At 33.2% G+C, this 19,529-nt stretch overlaps 1 protein-coding gene across 4 annotated transcripts in view; it reads right to left on the reverse strand.

The window, feature by feature from the left end:
* The window catches only part of Sema2a (Semaphorin 2a), a 221,444-nt gene that overhangs the window by 14,797 nt on the left and 187,118 nt on the right, over nucleotides 1-19,529 (reverse strand). For all 4 annotated transcript variants that reach the window (XM_089173148.1, XM_015326691.2, XM_089173151.1 and 1 more), the window contains 3 exons: nucleotides 4,470-4,532; nucleotides 3,323-3,430; nucleotides 2,589-2,859 (listed from right to left, as the gene is read on the reverse strand). In XM_089173148.1, coding sequence (XP_089029274.1) covers nucleotides 2,589-2,859; nucleotides 3,323-3,430; nucleotides 4,470-4,532 — 442 coding nt within the window. The remainder of the gene's footprint in view (nucleotides 1-2,588; nucleotides 2,860-3,322; nucleotides 3,431-4,469; nucleotides 4,533-19,529) is intronic.

Raw genomic sequence — 19,529 nt, forward strand, 5'->3', positions numbered from 1 at the left:
TGAATGAATATCAATGAATGAAAATTAAATTAATTACTGTAATATTAATGATTAATAATATACATAGAAATTGTTCGATATTATATCACATGTTTAAATGTGATAAATATAAAATTAATTAGAGAAACCTTTTTCATAAAAATAAAATAAGACAAAAGAATATAAACCCTACTACTAATTCCTTCATTAAAGTCGGGAAAGAGAAAGTTATTACGTAGGGAAATATCAGGCGCAAATTTTCTCTTGTTGCCATCGTAGACGTGAAGTAAATACATAGGGACATACACATACATAGAAGGTCGAATAAGAGAAGAGAAATAGGAAGAGAAGATAAGATGAGAGGGAAGAGAATTTCGAAGACGCGAATTCATTCGTCTCGAGGTCCCTTTTCCTTCTAGTCGTCTTCTTCTTACCTCACCCTTCCTTCTATCCTTCTTCTCAAACCATCCCACCCAACACTACCCCTTACCTACCCCATCCTCTTTTACTCACCCACTCTTACTCTTGCATTTAATCAACGCCTCTGCTAATAGACAAACTCGATGCGGAGAATGGCTCTTGATAGCGTGAGCGTAGTCTGTATAGGGTTGGAAAGTGAAAGAGAGAAAGAGAAAGAGAGAGAGAGAAGGGGGTTAAAAGGGGGCCCGTCCTCAAATTAAACGACGAAACAAATGGCTAATCATGCATCCCGTGGGGGAAGAGGAGGGGAATGGTACGAAAGATACAAAGTAGAGCCGGCACCATCCAGCAGCTTTCACTCGACGATTCGAGGCTGTTGGGTCGAGAAGAGGTCGAGTAGTAGCAGCAGTGGCACGCTTCTCGCTCACGGGATAAAACAAAGATAGAAAAGAGAGAGAGAGAGAGAGAGAGAGAGAGAGAGAAGAGATGGAAGAAGAGTACCCTCTTGAGAAATATAAGGCAACTACTTTCACGCTAGTATTTCCAACAACCACCATCACCTGAGCAATGCTCGACATCCCTTGCTTGCTACTATTTCGCGCGTACGAGAGAGAAAAAGAGAATGAGTGAGAGAGAGAAAGTACAATATGTTTCGTTAAATCAGAGTAAGCTCGACGTTAATTAATTGAAGTGTAGTAAGTATAGATATGTGTTAGTTGTTACTTGAATTATATTTTAAATAAGATTCCTTACTCAAATATTGAATAAATTTATTTTAAATACATTTCAAATATTCATATATATATATATATTAATTCATGTATTAATTAAAATAATGGTCTGTAGCATAATTTATAGAAGTAAATTTAGTACACAAATAAGAAACAAAACAAATACTTGAAAACAATTAAATTAGGGAACAAAAGAGATGGTAAAACGTTTATTTATACGAGGGTTATTTAAAACTGAGTGTTATTTCGTTACCATCTATAGTCTGTTTCTCTTTCACGTTCGATAGTTGTCTCGAAGGTTTCCATCCCCCTTTTCAGCATAAGTAACGTCTTTCACCTCCCTTTTTCTCGTAACTATCGATGGTCTAAAGGGTCTTTTCACCACGTGCTGCTGCTACTGCTTCTGCTACTATTTCGAAGAGGCTGTCGCGAGTTGTTCACGAGGAAGAAGCAACCTACCAACGGTCTTGGAAAATGGAAAGACTGAAGGGAGGAAGGTAAGAAGGGTGATAGTCGTAGTGGTGCAGCGAAGGGAAAGGGGAAAAGCTTCCCAACACGCGAAGGGCTTTACGCCGCGATCGTTTAAGCCCCGAAAACGTGTCCCTCGAAATACGAAAGGCTTTTGCTACTTCAAAGTACTCCTTCTTCGCTTTTCCGGCCTTGTCTACTTATTCTCTCTCTCTCTCTCTCTCTCTCTCTTTCTCTATTTCACTCTATCTTTCTTTCTTTCTCTTTCAAGGTTCACTTCGAGTAAACTCACCCCAAACTTGGGAGCTTTTTAGACGATGTTCGCGATCTCATTTTATATATATATATATATATATCTCTTTCTCTCTTTCCATCTTCTCCCTTTCTCTTTCAAGCCTGTCAAAACTCCGTTCTAAGTCTAATGGAAATTTCATTGTCGCGAATGCACCTCGTAATTGTAGGCTCTCCCGTCTCTAACTTGCGTCCTTTGTGTCAATATTAGAAGGAACAACGACGAACCAAGGGGGAGGGAGGGAGGGAGTGAGGGTGGCGGGATAAAAGGGTTTTGACGCTTTTGCCCTTTCCTTTTCTCTTTCTCTTACTATCTTTCTTAGGATTATTCTTAGTTGACAGAAAGGGAGTGTACTTTATTCGCAATAACTATTATGGTTAAACGAGTTGCACAATGCACTTTTGAACATTTTCCGATAACAATTATTGTCTATTCTTACTTTGTTCGCATATTTCGATAATCGATCTTTTTGATATTAAATTTTTATTTAATAATCTACTATCTTTAAGATAATTCGTTGAAAAATGTGTTTCATAATAATATAAATAAAATAAAATAAAAATTTGATGAAGGATCATTCTCTAACGTTTCTATTTTTATTTTTTTAAATATAAATATGAATATATATAAAATAAGGTTTTAAGGTTTTAAGGTTTAGAAATAAAAAAAAAAAAAAGATAATGTATTGGTGTACTCACTGTCAAGCCATTTAGAGTCATATTTTAGGGTCCTCTTGAAGCTGAAGGCTTTTCGACCGGTCGTCAAATTGTAAAGATCCGTACGAAAGATGACGGTATCGGCTTTAGTGAATTCGGCATTTGTGCCGGAATAAAGAGCCGGCAATTCACCGGGATTGCCCTTTTCTACCCAAACTGCCGTTGAATTGTCAGCAGGATCGTAAGGGCACTTTGCTATACCCATCCCAACACCGGGAACGAACTCGTGTCGTGGTAAATGCGTTAGATTGCTCTGTGAAAACGAAAACGGAAATTGAATTCTATGGGTATGGTGGTAGTGGTATTAACAACATAGATATAGAAAGCATATTATAATATTCTATTAGCTATTTTGCAAATTGTATATATATATATATGCATTGGGTGTAATATACTGCTTAATGAATGTAAATTGGAACAGGCGTAATGCGAGGATGCACACAATCATTGTATGCAACCCAATGGAAACTGACATTTCTATTATTACGTTAATTAATTGTTATGTTTAGAAAATCAAATATTTTATGTCTTTGGTATTTTCTATTGTTTTTTGTTTTTAATTTTATTTTTGTCAATTGAAAAAAATTTCTCAATATTTAAATATAATATTGTAATATGAAAATTTATATATTTTATTATGAACAAAAATTCAATATAAATAAGAAGCAAATTATAAGGGATATTATATATAGATATATGTTAGTAACTATACTCACATAAATAACCCAATCCTTTGGTGAATGTGCATTCGTGCCACACATATAAAGTCGATTGCCATCTCCCATAGGTTGTATCACTCTTATATGGTTACGACAGTCGAAATGCTGTAAAGTAGAGGACAAGAAGGAAATTGAATTTTTCGTTCAATGACAGAACTGACGACGACAACGAAGACCTCACCACGGAAAAAGGGACTTCAATATGTTGCTGATTCTCGCCTTTACTTTTCTATTTTTTTTTTATTTTTTCTTTTTATTACGAGATGAGAACTTTTTGAAAAACATTTTACACGAAGATAAAAAGAGAAAGAAATAAAATAGAAATGAGGAGAAAAATCTGTAAAAAGCTTTCTTAGATTCTTTTTACGTTTATTCAAAGATTTATATTTATATATATATATATATATATTTTTTTTTCTTTCTTTCTCTTTTACGTAGGATCCACGAGGTTCGATCACGTCGGTCGCGTATTTTGCAGCCAATCGGTACCAGAAAATAAATTGGCTTTGTCGTCACGTAGAGAATATTTGCGTGGACCTTACACCTCGGCTATGCATACACGATGAATATAAATGAAGCTCACAGTTAAACGTCCGCCTTCAATGTTATAAAAGAGAAATAGAGAAAAAGAGAGAATCAGTAGAGAGAAGTGCACCCACCACCATCATCTACCTTTCTGTGTGATATGCGAACGATTTAGGAATGAAAAACACGATCGACCAGGAAAAATCTTTCTTACCTTCCTTTCTATCCTTGAATATTTTCTCTCTCTCTCTCTCTTTCTCTTTCTCTTCTACTTTTCTTTTTTTTTTAAATTTAAATATACTTGAAATGAAACGAACGCGACAATGTTATAAAAATTATGAATGCTATGTGCCGTGGGTACCGCGGTTAAATTTATTCTCACTTTATATTTTGTCATTTCATTAAATATATATATATACGTTTAATATATTAGATATTTTATAATAAGTTGAATAATATTTCATTTAAATGTGTCATACGAAAGGTTAATATTATATTTATTAAAATTTAGTTAGATTTTATATTCTATTATTCGTGTAAAAGGTTCACGAATAAATTTAGGATAATTAAACATAATTATGATGAATATATATGTATATATTCATTCGATTATACTTACTTCAGATTTTCCCTTTGACACACAATTAGCAACATTACTTGGTTCTAAATTGAGGGCATCTCTCTGTAACAAAAAAAATGTAACGAACAAAATTAAATTAATTATACACATTCGTAGTTATAAAAATATAATATAAAATTGTTAAAAACTTTTTTATATTTTGTTACATTTCTATTATTCATTATCTTACACAAATGATACATCATATATATATATATATACATGTGTGAGAAGTTCACCTCGTTATTCGTTTCATCTTTCACTGAGCTAACAACACAACAGTAGTAGTTTTTCCAAAGGGTTCTATTTTTTATTTTCCTTTTCTCAACCACTCAAAAAAGCTCAACCTTACAACTTCGAAGAGGTGACAAGAAGAACGAGTAGTGCATTCTTCACATTTTGCAGGCGCGAACAAGTGGAATGCTCTCATGTTGTAGATAACTACCATCTCCGAGTTACATATCTCGGAATATGTGAATTATAGTGGAATAAGGTCAAACGTTGAACCTTCCATAAAAAAAAAGGGGGAAAAAAATAAACAAATTTCTATATAAAATACATTTCACTTATTAATAATTACACAATTAATTAATTAATTAATTTGTCATATTTATGATAATAATTTGCAAATAAAATAATTATAAATTTGAATGACAAGAAAAACATAGAATAGAAACAATGTTGCATCACCAGTACTACTACTACTACAACCAAACCTATCATGAACGACCAACTACCAGCACCAATTCGGACACCTTCTTCCTGACACACAAAGCATTTCGTGTTGGGTACAGGGTCGCGGATACGATTCGGAACAGGAAGTGGTTCGTTTGCACGGTCAATCGTCCGAAACGCGTTAGCCTTAACGATCGATCTCCTGCGGACGTCGCGTGCCACTCCCGTGCACTCTGTCACGAGCAGAAACGCCGACGATCCTTGAAATTGTACCCCCTTGTACCCTCAATACTCCCCCTTCCCACTGTGCACCAAGCTCTCGGCTTCCTTCATTCAACGACCAAAAGACTCGACCCAAAAACGACCAAAAGACGAACAGAGACTCTGGAAAACCAAGTTGACCGTTGACTTTGACGTATACATCCCTTTTTTTCCTAGGGGTAGTTTCTTTTCTTTTTTTTCCTATTGGAGATAGGAGTGTGTGACGTAGTCGTTCAGTTTGATAAATTAAAGTGCATTTGTAGAATGCTTGACACACAATTATGGTACTACGAGTAATACTAGACAGGGTTACAAATAATTATAGGAATATAAATTATTTATTTATAAATTGATAGATTAGTTATTGATTAAATTAACAAAATTGAAATATATTTATAAATATTTAATCATTGTCGTTAAAATCAATGCAATAATATTAAATGTGCAATTTTTATTATCTATCATATTAAATTATTATTCGAATTTATTTGTTGATGAATACGAAAGACACACGCTTACTTCATATATATATATATATATATATATATATATATATATACCTTAATTATATAAAATAATATAGACTTTTTTATATATATCAATAATAATTTATTTTTCAGTAACATATAGCTTTTTAGTTGAACCTTGGTGCGAAACGCTACGCCGGGCACGTTAATAATAACTGTCGCAAGGGATTTCGACGAGTCTCGTAGTTAAGATAATCTTCTTAAGGAAACTACGTACTCGGTGACTACAATTACTCTTGAAATACCACCACTACTACTACCACTACCACCACACATAGAGTAACGAGTCGAACGGAGCTTTCGTTACCGAGAAACGTGCAATATAACGTCAAGTAAAAGAAGGAAGAAGGGAAAGAGGGAAGAAGAATCCTCTCACCTTCCCCTCCTCCACCCTCTTCCACCCCTTTACCATCTCTTTCTTACTCTAGAATCTTCCTAAACCATTTCAATGTTGCAAAACGACTAGACGAAGTAGTAGGGAGCATTATAGTTACACCTTACGTTTCTACCAATCGAATCTACTACCCCCCCCCCCTCCCTCACACCTTTCTCTTCCCTACCTTACCCCCACCTCATCTCCTTTCTACCATCTATCTATATACGTTTATTTCCATGGAACTCAGAGTAATAGGACTTAACGAAATTAGTTCCTTTGAACTATCTCAACCTTGTTTCGAGTCTTCCAGTTTACATCTTAAATATTCACTCCCTTATATAGACTACCTTTAACCAATTTCTGAACTTCATATATTAAATAGTAAACTAATCAAACAGAAAAAATAAAAAGAAACAAGAAAAATAATCTCGTGATTTTATCTCATGAACTTGGTTCATAGTTAAACTCATGTAAGTTTAAATAGAACAACCTCATTGGATAGAATTGGACAAATGTATGAGCACGTGTGTGCACATGATAGGTACGCATTATGCGTTAAGTACAACATGTAGGTACATTAAGGGCCTGTCGATACTATTTGTCTCACCTATTTTCTTGTACAGGTAGAAAAGCCGGTAATTAAAAGCTGAGAGTCATCTCAACACGCATTACCCCATAAGCCTTCTCTCTCTATCTCTCTCTGTTTCTCTCGTTTCATGTGGCTCGTTATACTAATCATTGCCTATCCACTCGTGAGTCAGAGATGGAGATAGTTTCGAATATGGGGGATGATGATGGCGAGTATAGGATCACCCGAAAGGGGATGTAAACGGTAGAAATGGGTTTAGCATGCGTTGCCTGGGATGGAAAACCAGATGCTTGCTTTTCCATCTAACGACTTTAGCTTATATAACGATGCAGTTACATCGGGGATGCAGCAGTTACATAGGTTCAACCATAAACGTAACATCGTAACATCGTCCTTCTACCCAAAATAGAAGAAAACTCGTAACACGACAATCTACGGTGCTTACTTTAAGATTATTTCTAATGCAATCACCTATATATATATATAAAATAAGTTTTATATTAAATCTAAGATAAATGATAGTCAAGATTAAATTAAATTATTATTTAATTTAAAATGCAAACGCACACACACTAAGAGTAAGATTTTGGTACTGGTACTTAGAAAGATGATTCGAGCTTTGATAAAATAGAAAAAAAAAATAGATAAATTTGAGTAATGCAAGCAAAAATAAAAGCAACCAACGTCATTTGATTTCTGGTTACGTACAAAGATCTACAAAGACTTACGAAAATGGTGGAGTACGAGAGACGACAGAAATAGGGGGCTGGGGGGGTGAGTGGGTGGTTGGTTGGAAAGGAGAAGGCGAATCCGCGGAAACTGAATTCCCTGAGAATTTAGGATAGGGCACCCAACCTAGGGTGTGCAAGGACGGGAAGATATTTCTGTTTAATAGTCGACGTACCGTGCCGGTAATGGAAGTCGAGGCGTTTGCATGCCGGGAGGCACGCCGGGGCCGTAAAGTTAATGGCGTCGTAGGCGACACGATAAAATGATGCACCAAGTTTCACCGACAATATTATTGCTGCTACCTGCTTGGTGGTGTCTTACAATCCCATTCTATCTATCTGTTCATTTTTTTTTTTTTTTTTTTTATTACTCCATTTCTTAATCCAACACGTAGGTACGTAAGAGAAAAATTCATGGTTGTGTGAGTTGAATGATTTTTCGATTGATTTGTTTGAAATAAAATGAATATGAAAAAATAGTTGGCAATTAGTTGCCAACCCAATAGTAGTAGTAACATTTTGTTAAAGAAAATCTGTGACTCCATCTCGTAGATCTGTTAGGTGAAGTTGAATGGGTTGGGTTGGGAGGATAAGAGAAGATAGAAGAGGATAGTGCAAGAAAGGCAGCCTGATTACGGTTTGAGCAAGCGTCGTCGTTGGCATCAGTGCCATCCTCTCTCTCTCTCTCTCTCTTTCCCTCTCTCTGGCAGTAGGAAGAGCACCAAGCAAGCGTCCACGTGTAATCACTACTCCAACAAGCACCGTGTCCCACTTCAGATGCTTTATGTTCCTTACTCTCTAGATCAGTTGAGTTTCTCTCTATCTATCTTACTCATTCTCTCTCTCTCTCTCTCTCTCTCTCTCATTCTCTGTCTCTTTACTTCGTCGGTCTCCATTCGCCCTATTCAAGGGGTTGCAATGCAGTAAGACGAGTAGAGGGTGGCTTTAGACTTTCGGCATCCGGGCCGGGTTGATTAAGCTTCTGGTGAAGGTGATGATGTTGCGAGTAGAGAAAGAGAAAGAGAACTTCAGAGGTTGTCATCTCGTCATTAGTTTCTAACAAATTTGTTCGTTCGTTCTTTTATCTTGACATTATTTCAATTTTTTTTTTTTTTGACAGGATTCTGTCAGTATGTTTAATAATCATCAGAATTTGAGAAAACCACCTTACAACAATTTCCTTACTTGTTTTTCTATTCACACGCAGAATCATTGGCTTTTTGATTGTTCAATTTTGCAATGATAAACTTGAAATGTTTCAATAATGTCATTTTTGGAACTCTGATTCTTTTTTTTTTCTTGTGAGGCAACAAAAATCAATTGTCGGATGGGGAAAAAAGACAAAGGGAAAAGATTTTAGAAGTTTAAAAAGAATATAAGTGACGGTCATGTGTATATATATATATACATATATGTGTAGTATATATGTTCTATATATAATATATATATATATATATATGGTGCTTGTACAATTTACAGTGTTAAAATATTGAAGAAGGAAAAAGTAAGGTCATCCCAAGGGTATCGACACCCCCTAACCACCGGCAGTCGAGAACTCTAACGGTAGATGTGAGATGCCTTTGAAATATTCACGAATCAGAAAGGGCGCCCATTGCGGTTCTTTTTTATCTCATGAAATAGTTAAGCTTGAAAAAGAGAAAGAGAGAGTTAGAGAGAGAGAGAGAGAGAGAGAGAGAGAAAGGTATTCGCAAAACGATAGGCAGACCACTGCTATTGGGTTTGGTTTGGCTTTTGTTCATTCTCTCGTCGTTATATTTATTTCCTTATTCATTTTATTCTAAACGATTCGTTTTTAAAATGAATAAAAGAATATTTAATGAAATATACTACGGAAAATCTTTATTCATCTGATATAGATAATAATTATTGATTTACAATAATAATAATAACAATAATAATGATAGGTAATTTTGTTTGCAATTTTATTTCCTTACCAAGCTAATATCAAAGAAGTAGAATTACTATTATAATAATAATAGGGAAATAAAAGGATATAATTACAATTTGTTATTAATATTTGTGCAATTAAAAAATTCGAAATAAAAAAATATTGATCAATAAAATAATAATAATAATAATAATAATTATAAAAATAATAATGATATATAATTAGGTTTGCAATTTTATTTCTATTTCTACACAGATATCAAAGAACTAAAATTACTATAATAATAATAATAATAATGGGGAAAAATAAAAGGATATAATTAGAATTAGTTATTAATGTTCGTGTGATTAAAAAATTCTAAATAAAAAATATTATATGATAATAAAAATAAAAATAAAAATAATAGATAATTATATTTGCAATTTTATTCCTATTTTCATAATACAAATATCAAAGAATTAAAATTACTATAATAATAATAATAGGGAAATAAAACGAACAAAATTACAATTTGTTATTAATACTCGTACAATTAAAAAATTCGAAATTAAAACAAAAAAATACCCCATAAGAAGAAATATAAAATATTACAAAAAACAATATATATATATCTAATCTCTGTAGTCTGTTCTGACAGTGGATCGGCCGGCGGTAGTGAAAATGTCAGTTTGGTATGCATAAAATTTTCGCAAACGGGCCCCGACGTTTCTGCCGGAACGAAAAGTGCCTTTCGCTGTCGATCGACGCCGTAAGTCACTTTTTCCTAATGGAACCCGTCGCAGCTCACCCTTTCCCCCTTTTCTCTTCTTGTTCGTCTATCATGTATGTTATATATAGATATATATCTATATATCTATATATATATATATAGTATATGTACGTGTATGAGAAGAGAGAGAAGGAAAGTACGTTTTGTTCGGGATTCAATCTGCATTCGCTATTGATTCCAATCCGATATGGTGGATTTCAATTTTTGTGATTTACTCCTTACAACGTAGTCCGTAGCAGCTCGTCGTCCTCGTGCAAAAGGGCCATTTATTTTCTCTCTCTCTCTCTCTTTCTCTTCATCTTTTTCTTCTTTTTTTTTTCCTTCAATGCGTCTCGCCGATGCGTCAACGTCCATCGATCAAAGATGACTTCCTACTGTCCACCAACGCTATTGGTTGATCCCGTTGGTGTTCGTTTGTTCGAAACGAGATATCTCGTCATTTCCCCCCTTTCTCTCTCTCTTTTTCTTTCTTTCGTTTATGTACATTTGTTTTTATTCTTCTTCCTTTCTCGTATATACGGAAATGCAGATACTGTACTATAAAAAAAAAAAAAACGATGTATTTCTATTTTTCTTTCGATATCAATGACCAATTGTTTCTTTTATCATATTTTATAATACTCAAACCAACACATGTATGTTTTTTTTTCTTGTTAATTCATAAAATCAATGCCTTGGTTCATAGTTTCAGACAGAGATCATTTATGTATCTCTAGAATTCTTCCTTTCACGAAATTGATCGGTGGGGTTGGTGGAGGGTGGGGACTCGTTGAACGAGAAAAGTCATTCATATCAATTACCAAGAGCCAATGAGAGATAAGTTTTAGTAACGACCAAAGTTTCATGAAACGAAGGAAGACTTCTTTTCTATTTTCGTTCTTCTTCTTCTTCTTCTTCTTCTATATTTCTTACTACGTTTCATCGTTTGGGAAAATAACAAATCGTTGATTTGATTTCTGCAATAACAGAGAATCGGGTAAGGTAGTAACTCACTATGTGAGCTTTGCTAAATTTTCCGTAAAGGATATCCTTTCGGAGGCTAACTTGTATCGCGCTTTAACTGCGTGGAAAGTCGTAATTGAGTCACGTTCAATTGGAATTAATGAAACATGAAAAAGAAACACAGAGAGAAAAAGAGAGAGAGAGAGAGAGAAAGAGAGAGAGAAGGAAGGAAATCATATTACTTTTCATTTCTATATAGATGAGGGATACTTTTTACTTTGATTATTAAAATCAAATACTTGGGGAATGGATAGGAAGATTGAAAGTTTGGAAGGTACGATTTATCGAACTAATTGGAATGTAACTTTGAGGAAGAAGTTACTTGTTTAAATGTTTTAGTTATTTTATCAATTACCTTTTAACTATTACAAAAATATTACCTAACACTTGTCTGATAGTAGTAGTAGTAGTAAAAGTAATGATAGTAAATATAAAAGTTCCTGGCCCTGGACCTAATACGATAAATAGAATAATAATAAATTTAATATTTAATTAATATTATTTTAAATTTAATATTAAATTTAATAATAAAATAATTATTATTCCATTTTATTATAAAATATAATAAATATTTAATTAAATTGTATACTTTAATTTTATAGTTAAATCAAACTATTCCCTTAATATTCTATTTGGATTTTATTTTTCTTCCTCTTTTATTTTTTTTTATAAACGTTATTAGATTATTACATCTCAACCACCAGATCTACGTTTAGGAAAAAAAGAAATAGTAAAAAGAAAAAAGAAATACATTGAAGGAATAGAAGATGATATCGAATACCGATAAACGTAAACGATCGATGCTAGGAGGGTTATGTATATTTCCAACGAACGATGTCTGCGATCAGGTTGACTAAAATATTAAAACGTTCTACGGACTATTCTTTTTTTCCCCCTTCGAATATTCTTTTCTAAGAAAAACGTGCGTACATCAAACGATATCATTGACCGTTTTGTAAAACACACACGTGCAAGGTATATATTTATCATCGAACACTTTCAGATAGCTCAATCTATCCTCAAATTTTTTTTATTATTCTATCCAATACCAAAAATGTATAGGTATATATATATATTATAGAAGTATGTTAATATAAAAATATTTTTAATAATTATTTTTAAAATTTAAATTATATAATATTAGAATGAATCAAATGTTCGTGGGTTTATTCTGTTAAAACTATAATTAATGATTAAATTTATTTAATAATAATTATAATAATTTAATTATATTAAATATTAAAATTGTGTACAATGAATTATTTTTGCAAATATTTATTTAATAAATATTAATACAAAAATAAGAATAAAAATATAGCAATGAACTTTTGATTCATTCAATATAAATAATATAAATAAAAATTAAATATATATATATAATTAGAATGAATTATAATAATTATATTTAAATAGAATTTATAAATGGATCGTTGATTAAAGAGGGTGATATCGTATGGTTAAGGGTAGACGTCGTAAGCAGTACTTGTTTTTACCCTTCTCTGTCTTTTTTTTTCTCTTTTCTCTCTCTCTCTCACTCTCTCGTGATTTTACGCGACGTCGACAAGAACGAACGGACGGACGAACGTCGAAAAGTAGGATAAGAGTGAAGGAAGGAAGGAAGAAAGAAAGAGGATGATGGCGGAGAGGTTGTATGGCTATTTAAACACTTTTGCCATAAATTCGCGCGAAAGTGTCCTTGAGTCTCGTTCGCGCCACGCAATACTCGAATATTCGTCGTATTTTTTTTTTTTCCTTTTTTTTTTATACACACTCTCCTGCTTTTTCCTTCCAATTTCTTTGCCCCACCTCTCCCTTTCTCACTCTCTCTCTCTCTCTCTCTCTCTCTCTGTCAAGTTTTCTCGTGAGAGAAAGTAGTAGTACCTTTTCCAACGATTTAAGTCTCGTTAGCACGAACAAAGAATTCCAACTTCAAGTCTACAAATTTTAAGAGAGAAACAGACACAGACAGTCAGACACAGATAAAAGAAACAAATTAATTTGAAACTTTTCTTATTGTTAATTGTTACAATAATATCACCTGTAAAAATATAAATTTACATTACTGATAAAAATGAATTGCAATTCTAAAATTTATTGACTCACAAATTACGAGTTTTATTCAAAAAAATATTAAGAACTTAAACAAGTGACATTAATTGACTCACAAATTACGAGTTTCATTCAAATAATGAAGAAATTAAAACGTGATTTTATGAACAGATGAAAAGATAATTGTAACATGAAAAAAGATATAAAAAAAAAAAAAACGTGCAAAATAAATAGAAAGTGAGAAAGATCATTTTGTAAGTAAGAGTCTATAAAAATTTTGTTAAAAAAGAAAACTTGTTAGATGGAAGAGCTAAGAGTACGAAAGGGAATAATGCGATGATAAACACGAGTCACTGCTCTAATTAAAAAGTTAAAAGAACGGAGGAGGAGGAGGAGGAGGAGGCAGCGGGGGGAGGGGGAGGTTTATAAGGTAGTTGACGATAGAAGAAGATTGAGAAGATGTTTGTAAGTGGGTAAAGGGATGTAAAGGGGCATACACACTGGTTTGTTTCTGTTAGGTTTCTAGCCGATGAAGTGGAAAAGCAAAGAGGAGCTTCTACAAACTTGAGATTAATAGCGAGAAAGTTATATTTCAAGCACGAGACAGGCGTATATTATGTATATATATAGATATGTATAAATGAATGTAGGTAGTACATGTACGAATGAAATTTCGGGTATAGCCGCGAATATTCCCAAGAGAGAAAGAGAGAGAGAGAGAGAGAGAGAGATAAATAGACTTGTGCACCTATACAAATCGAAATCGTTGATTGGAAGCGTTAATTAATTTGGTCTCTCTCTCTCTCTCTCTCTCTCTCTCTTTCTCTGTCTCCTTTTCTCTTTCTCTTTCTGTCGTTTATCGAACGAACGTTTGAAATCGATTATGAAGTTGCATCTTTGTAAATGCATTTCCCTTTTATTTCTAATGGATTTGATAGAATGAAAGAAAAAAGAATTTCAATGATCGGATGTTCTATTTCTATTAATAATAAATTACATCGATGTTTTAATTAATTATAAATAATGAGAGAAAGAGAGAGAGAAAAAAAGAAATACAAATTATTAACATACAAATTGGGTGAATTTAAAGGAGGAGAATCAGGTTGAAGTATGAAAATAGGGTATAAACGTATCATTGACGGTAAACATTGGATAATAAAGGGCCGTTTCGTAGTCTCCAATTATTAACATCGTTAAAACACAACCCAGGCATAACTTAGCCCACCTCATCCCTACTTTGACTTGTATCCAGGGATTCTCTGTTTACAATTTCGATGTTTGCAGAACGGCTCGAGAGTGGAAGGGTTTCAGAAAAGGGTGTGAGACAGTTAGACAGACGACTACTACCGAAACAACCCCCTAAACGCACTCTCAAAATCTTTGACTATTTTGAAAGATGTGGGGGAAAAAAAAAATATGTTAAAGATTTGGTCTTTTTATTTATCTTTCATTTTTTTATTAACAAAACTTTATGTATTTTTGCAAAATAAAAATTTTAAAGATGTTTAGAAAATATTTGCACGAAATTGAAGCGTATTAAAATGCATATTTGCAATTTTATTATTTATAGTTTAAAATATGTTAATAAATTAAAAATTTGAAATTTAATTAAAATATATATATATATTATACTTGACAGTGTTAAGTAAGATTTGTAAATTGAAATAATGTATGAAGTTTAATACGACGTTTAAACTTTTCTTAAAGGTAAAATAAAATAAGAAGAAAATTGTATGTCGGTATAGTAAAATCGTGGTAAAGTTCTCGTTAGTTCTCTCTCTCTCTCTCTCTCTCTCTCTTTCTCTCTTTCTCTCTTTCTCTCTTTCACCTTATTAAATAATACTCGCGGCAGTGAGCCAAGTAGCGTATCAGCAGTCGTCGTACTGAAAGGAATACGAAGGACACGAGATTGCTTGCAGTTTGAGGAAGAACTCTGGGAACGGTTGTGCTCGTCAAACTAACGTTTTGCAGTACTTTCTTATCTTATTCGAAATTCATCGTTGCGATAAAGTTCTTCTCTTTTTCTCTCTCTCTCTCTCTCTCTCTTTTAAACGCTCTCTTTCTCGCAGAATAATGACATAAATCTCTAAACTAAAGACAATTTCCGAGAAATATCGTTAAATTTCGTTTGATTGAAGATTAGAAAATAAAACCTGATATAAAAAGTGAACTGTTATCTATCGTTGTTTTCAAAGAAATGCATTTTATTTTATTTTTTTTTATTCAAACAAGTAGATTTGTAGAACACGTAAACATAAAAAAAAGATACAAAATTTGAAACGCATATTAAAAAAAAAAAAAAAAAAAAATACCAAAATGAAATTGTGTTTTTCTGTATGCGTGTAGATACTAAAATTTCTTACGACCCCTATACTTTGGGATATTGTACATTGTTCACACAATGGTACAATAAATACGTGGAGTATTCAACAATCAAAAGAGACCTATATACCACCATGGGCATGAGATACGAGAAGACTTTTCCAAGAGACAAAGAAAAAAAAAAAATAAAAATAAATAAATAAAAAAGAAATACATCGAGGAGATTTTCTTCTATTTCTGTTTCTCTATCTTTTTCTCTCATGCGAGGTCATCGGTCGAACGATATCTCATTCGCAGTTTTACTGGCGTGTAAATCCTAGGAAGTAGCTTCCTTAATACTTTATCACGCTCGAGTAAACGTAAAAGGTTACACCGCAAAAGCAGTAGTACAGCATCACTGTAGAAATACTTCTCCAATGTCTTCCTCCTCCTACACTCGTAACTCCAAAAACCAGAAACCAATTCCTTCATGGTCCTTGTATATTCAGTATAAGTATCCATCAGATAGGATATAGTGAAACATATCTGTGTAAGATGGTCCATCGGGATATTGTAAGGATTCAGAATACCATTGGTGGTGTCCTAGATCGAACTGTGTTTTATCGAATACAACAGGATAGTTTATAGATTTCCATTTTATTTTCTTCTACCAAATTTATATATATATATATATATATAAAACCCTTTTTCTTTTTCAATTTGTCATTGTCTCGAAAACTATGCAAAATAATTTATTTTATTTATTTCATTTATTATTAACGTTTGAAAACGTTCATTTTAATTAAATTATTATTTAATTAAATAATAGAATAAAACTATTTCGTTTATAATTTTTATAAATTTCAATTTTGATTTAACAAATAGAATAGGACTATTTCTTTATGAGATGAACATATATGTATATATGCTTAGGTAGGACATACATATGTTGTATATTGTCCCATTCACAAATCGATCAGTCCAGAACGTGCCGGGATCAACGTCTACCTTTTCTTCCCTTATCACATCTGAAACCCCTTTTCAAACTGACGCGTATTTTGTCGCAGCATGGATTCTTCTTCTCGATGCATACATGCATGCATGTATGTGCATACTTCACCACTTTTTCTTCTATATCTTTCTTTTTTTTTTTTTTTTTTTAAATTCCTCATACAAGTAAGTTATCTGTGATATCTGACGAAGCTGATTTTATCCATAAACCCTTTTTTTTTTTGTTAGCCAATGTACATCATTTTGACAATAAGGATGAATAACGAGAAACCCTTTGGATTTATCCCCACTCCTTTTCTATAGTAACGAAGATAAAATTTACTTTGTAGATTAACAAGTATAATTCTTTTCTTTTTATTTTTTTTTTTTACAAAGGAATTTTCAAAAGTGATTCTCAAAATGTCTCTTCGATAGAAAAATTGAATATTGGAAAGGATGGTCCCATCGAAGGAGTGGCAAATAAATTTATCTTGTTGCAAGAAACAAACCACACTCCCTTACGTTTCAACCTTTTTTTCCTCCCTTTTTTCTCCCTTAAGAAAGTTAGAAGATTTTGAAGTTATTCCATAGAGAGGGGAGAGTAAGTAGATATTATAGTGAGAGAGAAAGAAACAGGAAAAATCCACAGTTTTCTATTCTTACCACGTACAGGTGTAACTCGTGCGGAAAGTATGAGAAAGATGGATAGATAGAGAGATAAAACAAGAGTAAAAGAGAGAGAGAGAGAATAAACGTAAGTCCCTAGAGAACCGGACGTACAAACTTGAAACTTTTTCTCTTTTAACTCAACCCCTCTTATGAAATTGTAACGGAGGTCTGGGATTAGCATGAAGAGGGGTTAGGACTATTGTTCTTGCTTCCTTCCTCCCTCCCTGTTGCGTGCTAAAGGGGGAGAAATGCACACCTTATTCGCGTGACAGTATCCACGAGTTTCTCTATGATGTTATCGAATCGATCTGTACGAATAGACAGATGCCTCTCACTATTTCTATTTCTATTTCTCTTTCTCATTCTGCTGTCTCTTTGTTTTCTCGTCTACGCCCATACGTACGTACGTATGTACGTCTGACCGGTCGTTGGTACTTACTACTGTATTATTTCGATGTCCCAGCAAATGACAACCCACTATTTCTCGAGTCACGTTCGACGTGTCGGGGACTCAATGCAATTTTATACAATATATACCTATCCTCCATTGTTTCCTATTTGTATATACTATTTCTCAGTTTTATCTGACAATTCTTTCGATAACTTGATGGGTATATATATGTATTTTAAAAAGATATTCAATTGGAAAGAAAATACTCGTGTGAATTCATGTACTCTTGTTAATTTTGATATAACAAGTTTTCTATATTGAATTTCCGAAAAGTAGGCGTGTTCTATTCTCAATGGTATCGAAAACTATTATTCTATAACATTGACGAGATTTTGGGTTGCTATTTCGAATTTAACTGTGGCTTAGTTTGAAAGTTGTGGAAATCAAATGATGAGGGTGGTGGTAGGTTTCGATGAAAGATGCATACGAATAGAATGAAAAAGAGAAAAATAGAACGGGACAAGGGTGAGGAGGGAATAGTAAGGCACAAGGGTATCTAAAACATGATCGTGAATCGCGTCGAGAACGAATACACCCTGTTATCCATCCCATAGGGGTGGCAACGATTCGAAAGACTTTCGTTTTTTTTTTTTTGGGATGGACAGGCTCGTCCTTTCCTTTATTCCCTGCCAAAGGGCGAAACACGGACGATACCGAAAGTCCACACAACCATCACCACCATCACCCTTATATTCTCTCATGGTGGTGCTACAACGAACAACCCTCCCAGTTAACGATGAAGAATGTTTCACGAGCTAACGTAATTCGATTCGATTTCCGATTTAGAGCTCTCCAAACTTCCAAATGGCTCCCGGGGTGAAAGAGAGAAAAAAAAGAGAAAGAGAAAGAGAAAGAGAGAGAAGGAGAAAATTCCGAACGAGTTATTTTTTTGAACATCAAAAAAGTAGAATATTAGTGTAATGAAATTTCAATACTCGCGTAAACTCGCGTATAAATTGTTGTAAAAACGTTGTCGGGTTAGTTTTTGGTACTACCTACTACTACTACTACTATCGAGAAATGAAAAAAAATGTTTAAACGGAGGGAACGCTTTTAAACTTCGTATATTTCGTTTAATGAACTCCCGCAGGTGGGAAAAGAAACGAAGAGAAAATGTTCTCGCGAGAATTTTCATTTACCAAAGAGGGACCGAGCGCTAAAGTTCTTCCCCGTACGTTCTATAAATCAACCGGCATCTTTTTTTATTTCCTACATTTTTTTTCTTTTTTTTTTCTTTTTTTTTTCTTTTATACGCGTTATAAATTCGAAAAGGAACGAGAAAAGTTGGTTAAAATATTTCGACAAGCAAAGTTTTAAGGTGAAACATATTACCTACCAATATAATTATTTTCTACCAAATCGAATTATTAATTAACGTTATCAAAATTTCTTCGTGTTTCGTGACATTTGCATTTAGAAATTCGATATCCTTTGGGTAATCTATATCTTCATTGAAATTAGTAGCAGTGATAAAGCTTTTTAAAGATGATTATCCTGATCAACGTCAGTGCCAAAAATTCGAATAAATACGTCAATCTTGTTAAACGTGATCCACGAAATATTCAACTGACACCTAACTTAACAGACACGTTTTATAATTTTAAACTTAAAATATGATTATAACAGGTAAAACATTTAAATTAATTTTAAACTTCGTATTAATAATGTACCTTTCCGTTTTCTCTCATTGATATAAATTTACGGAAGAAAACTACCCTATCAAAATCCATTACCTTTCCAAACCATCCCATAGGTCTCCCCCCA

The sequence above is a fragment of the Polistes dominula genome, unplaced genomic scaffold (genome assembly GCF_049000335.1).
Source record: "Polistes dominula isolate Pdom_NZ unplaced genomic scaffold, Pdom_raw_medaka contig_22, whole genome shotgun sequence".
NCBI lineage: Eukaryota > Metazoa > Arthropoda > Insecta > Hymenoptera > Vespidae > Polistes > Polistes dominula.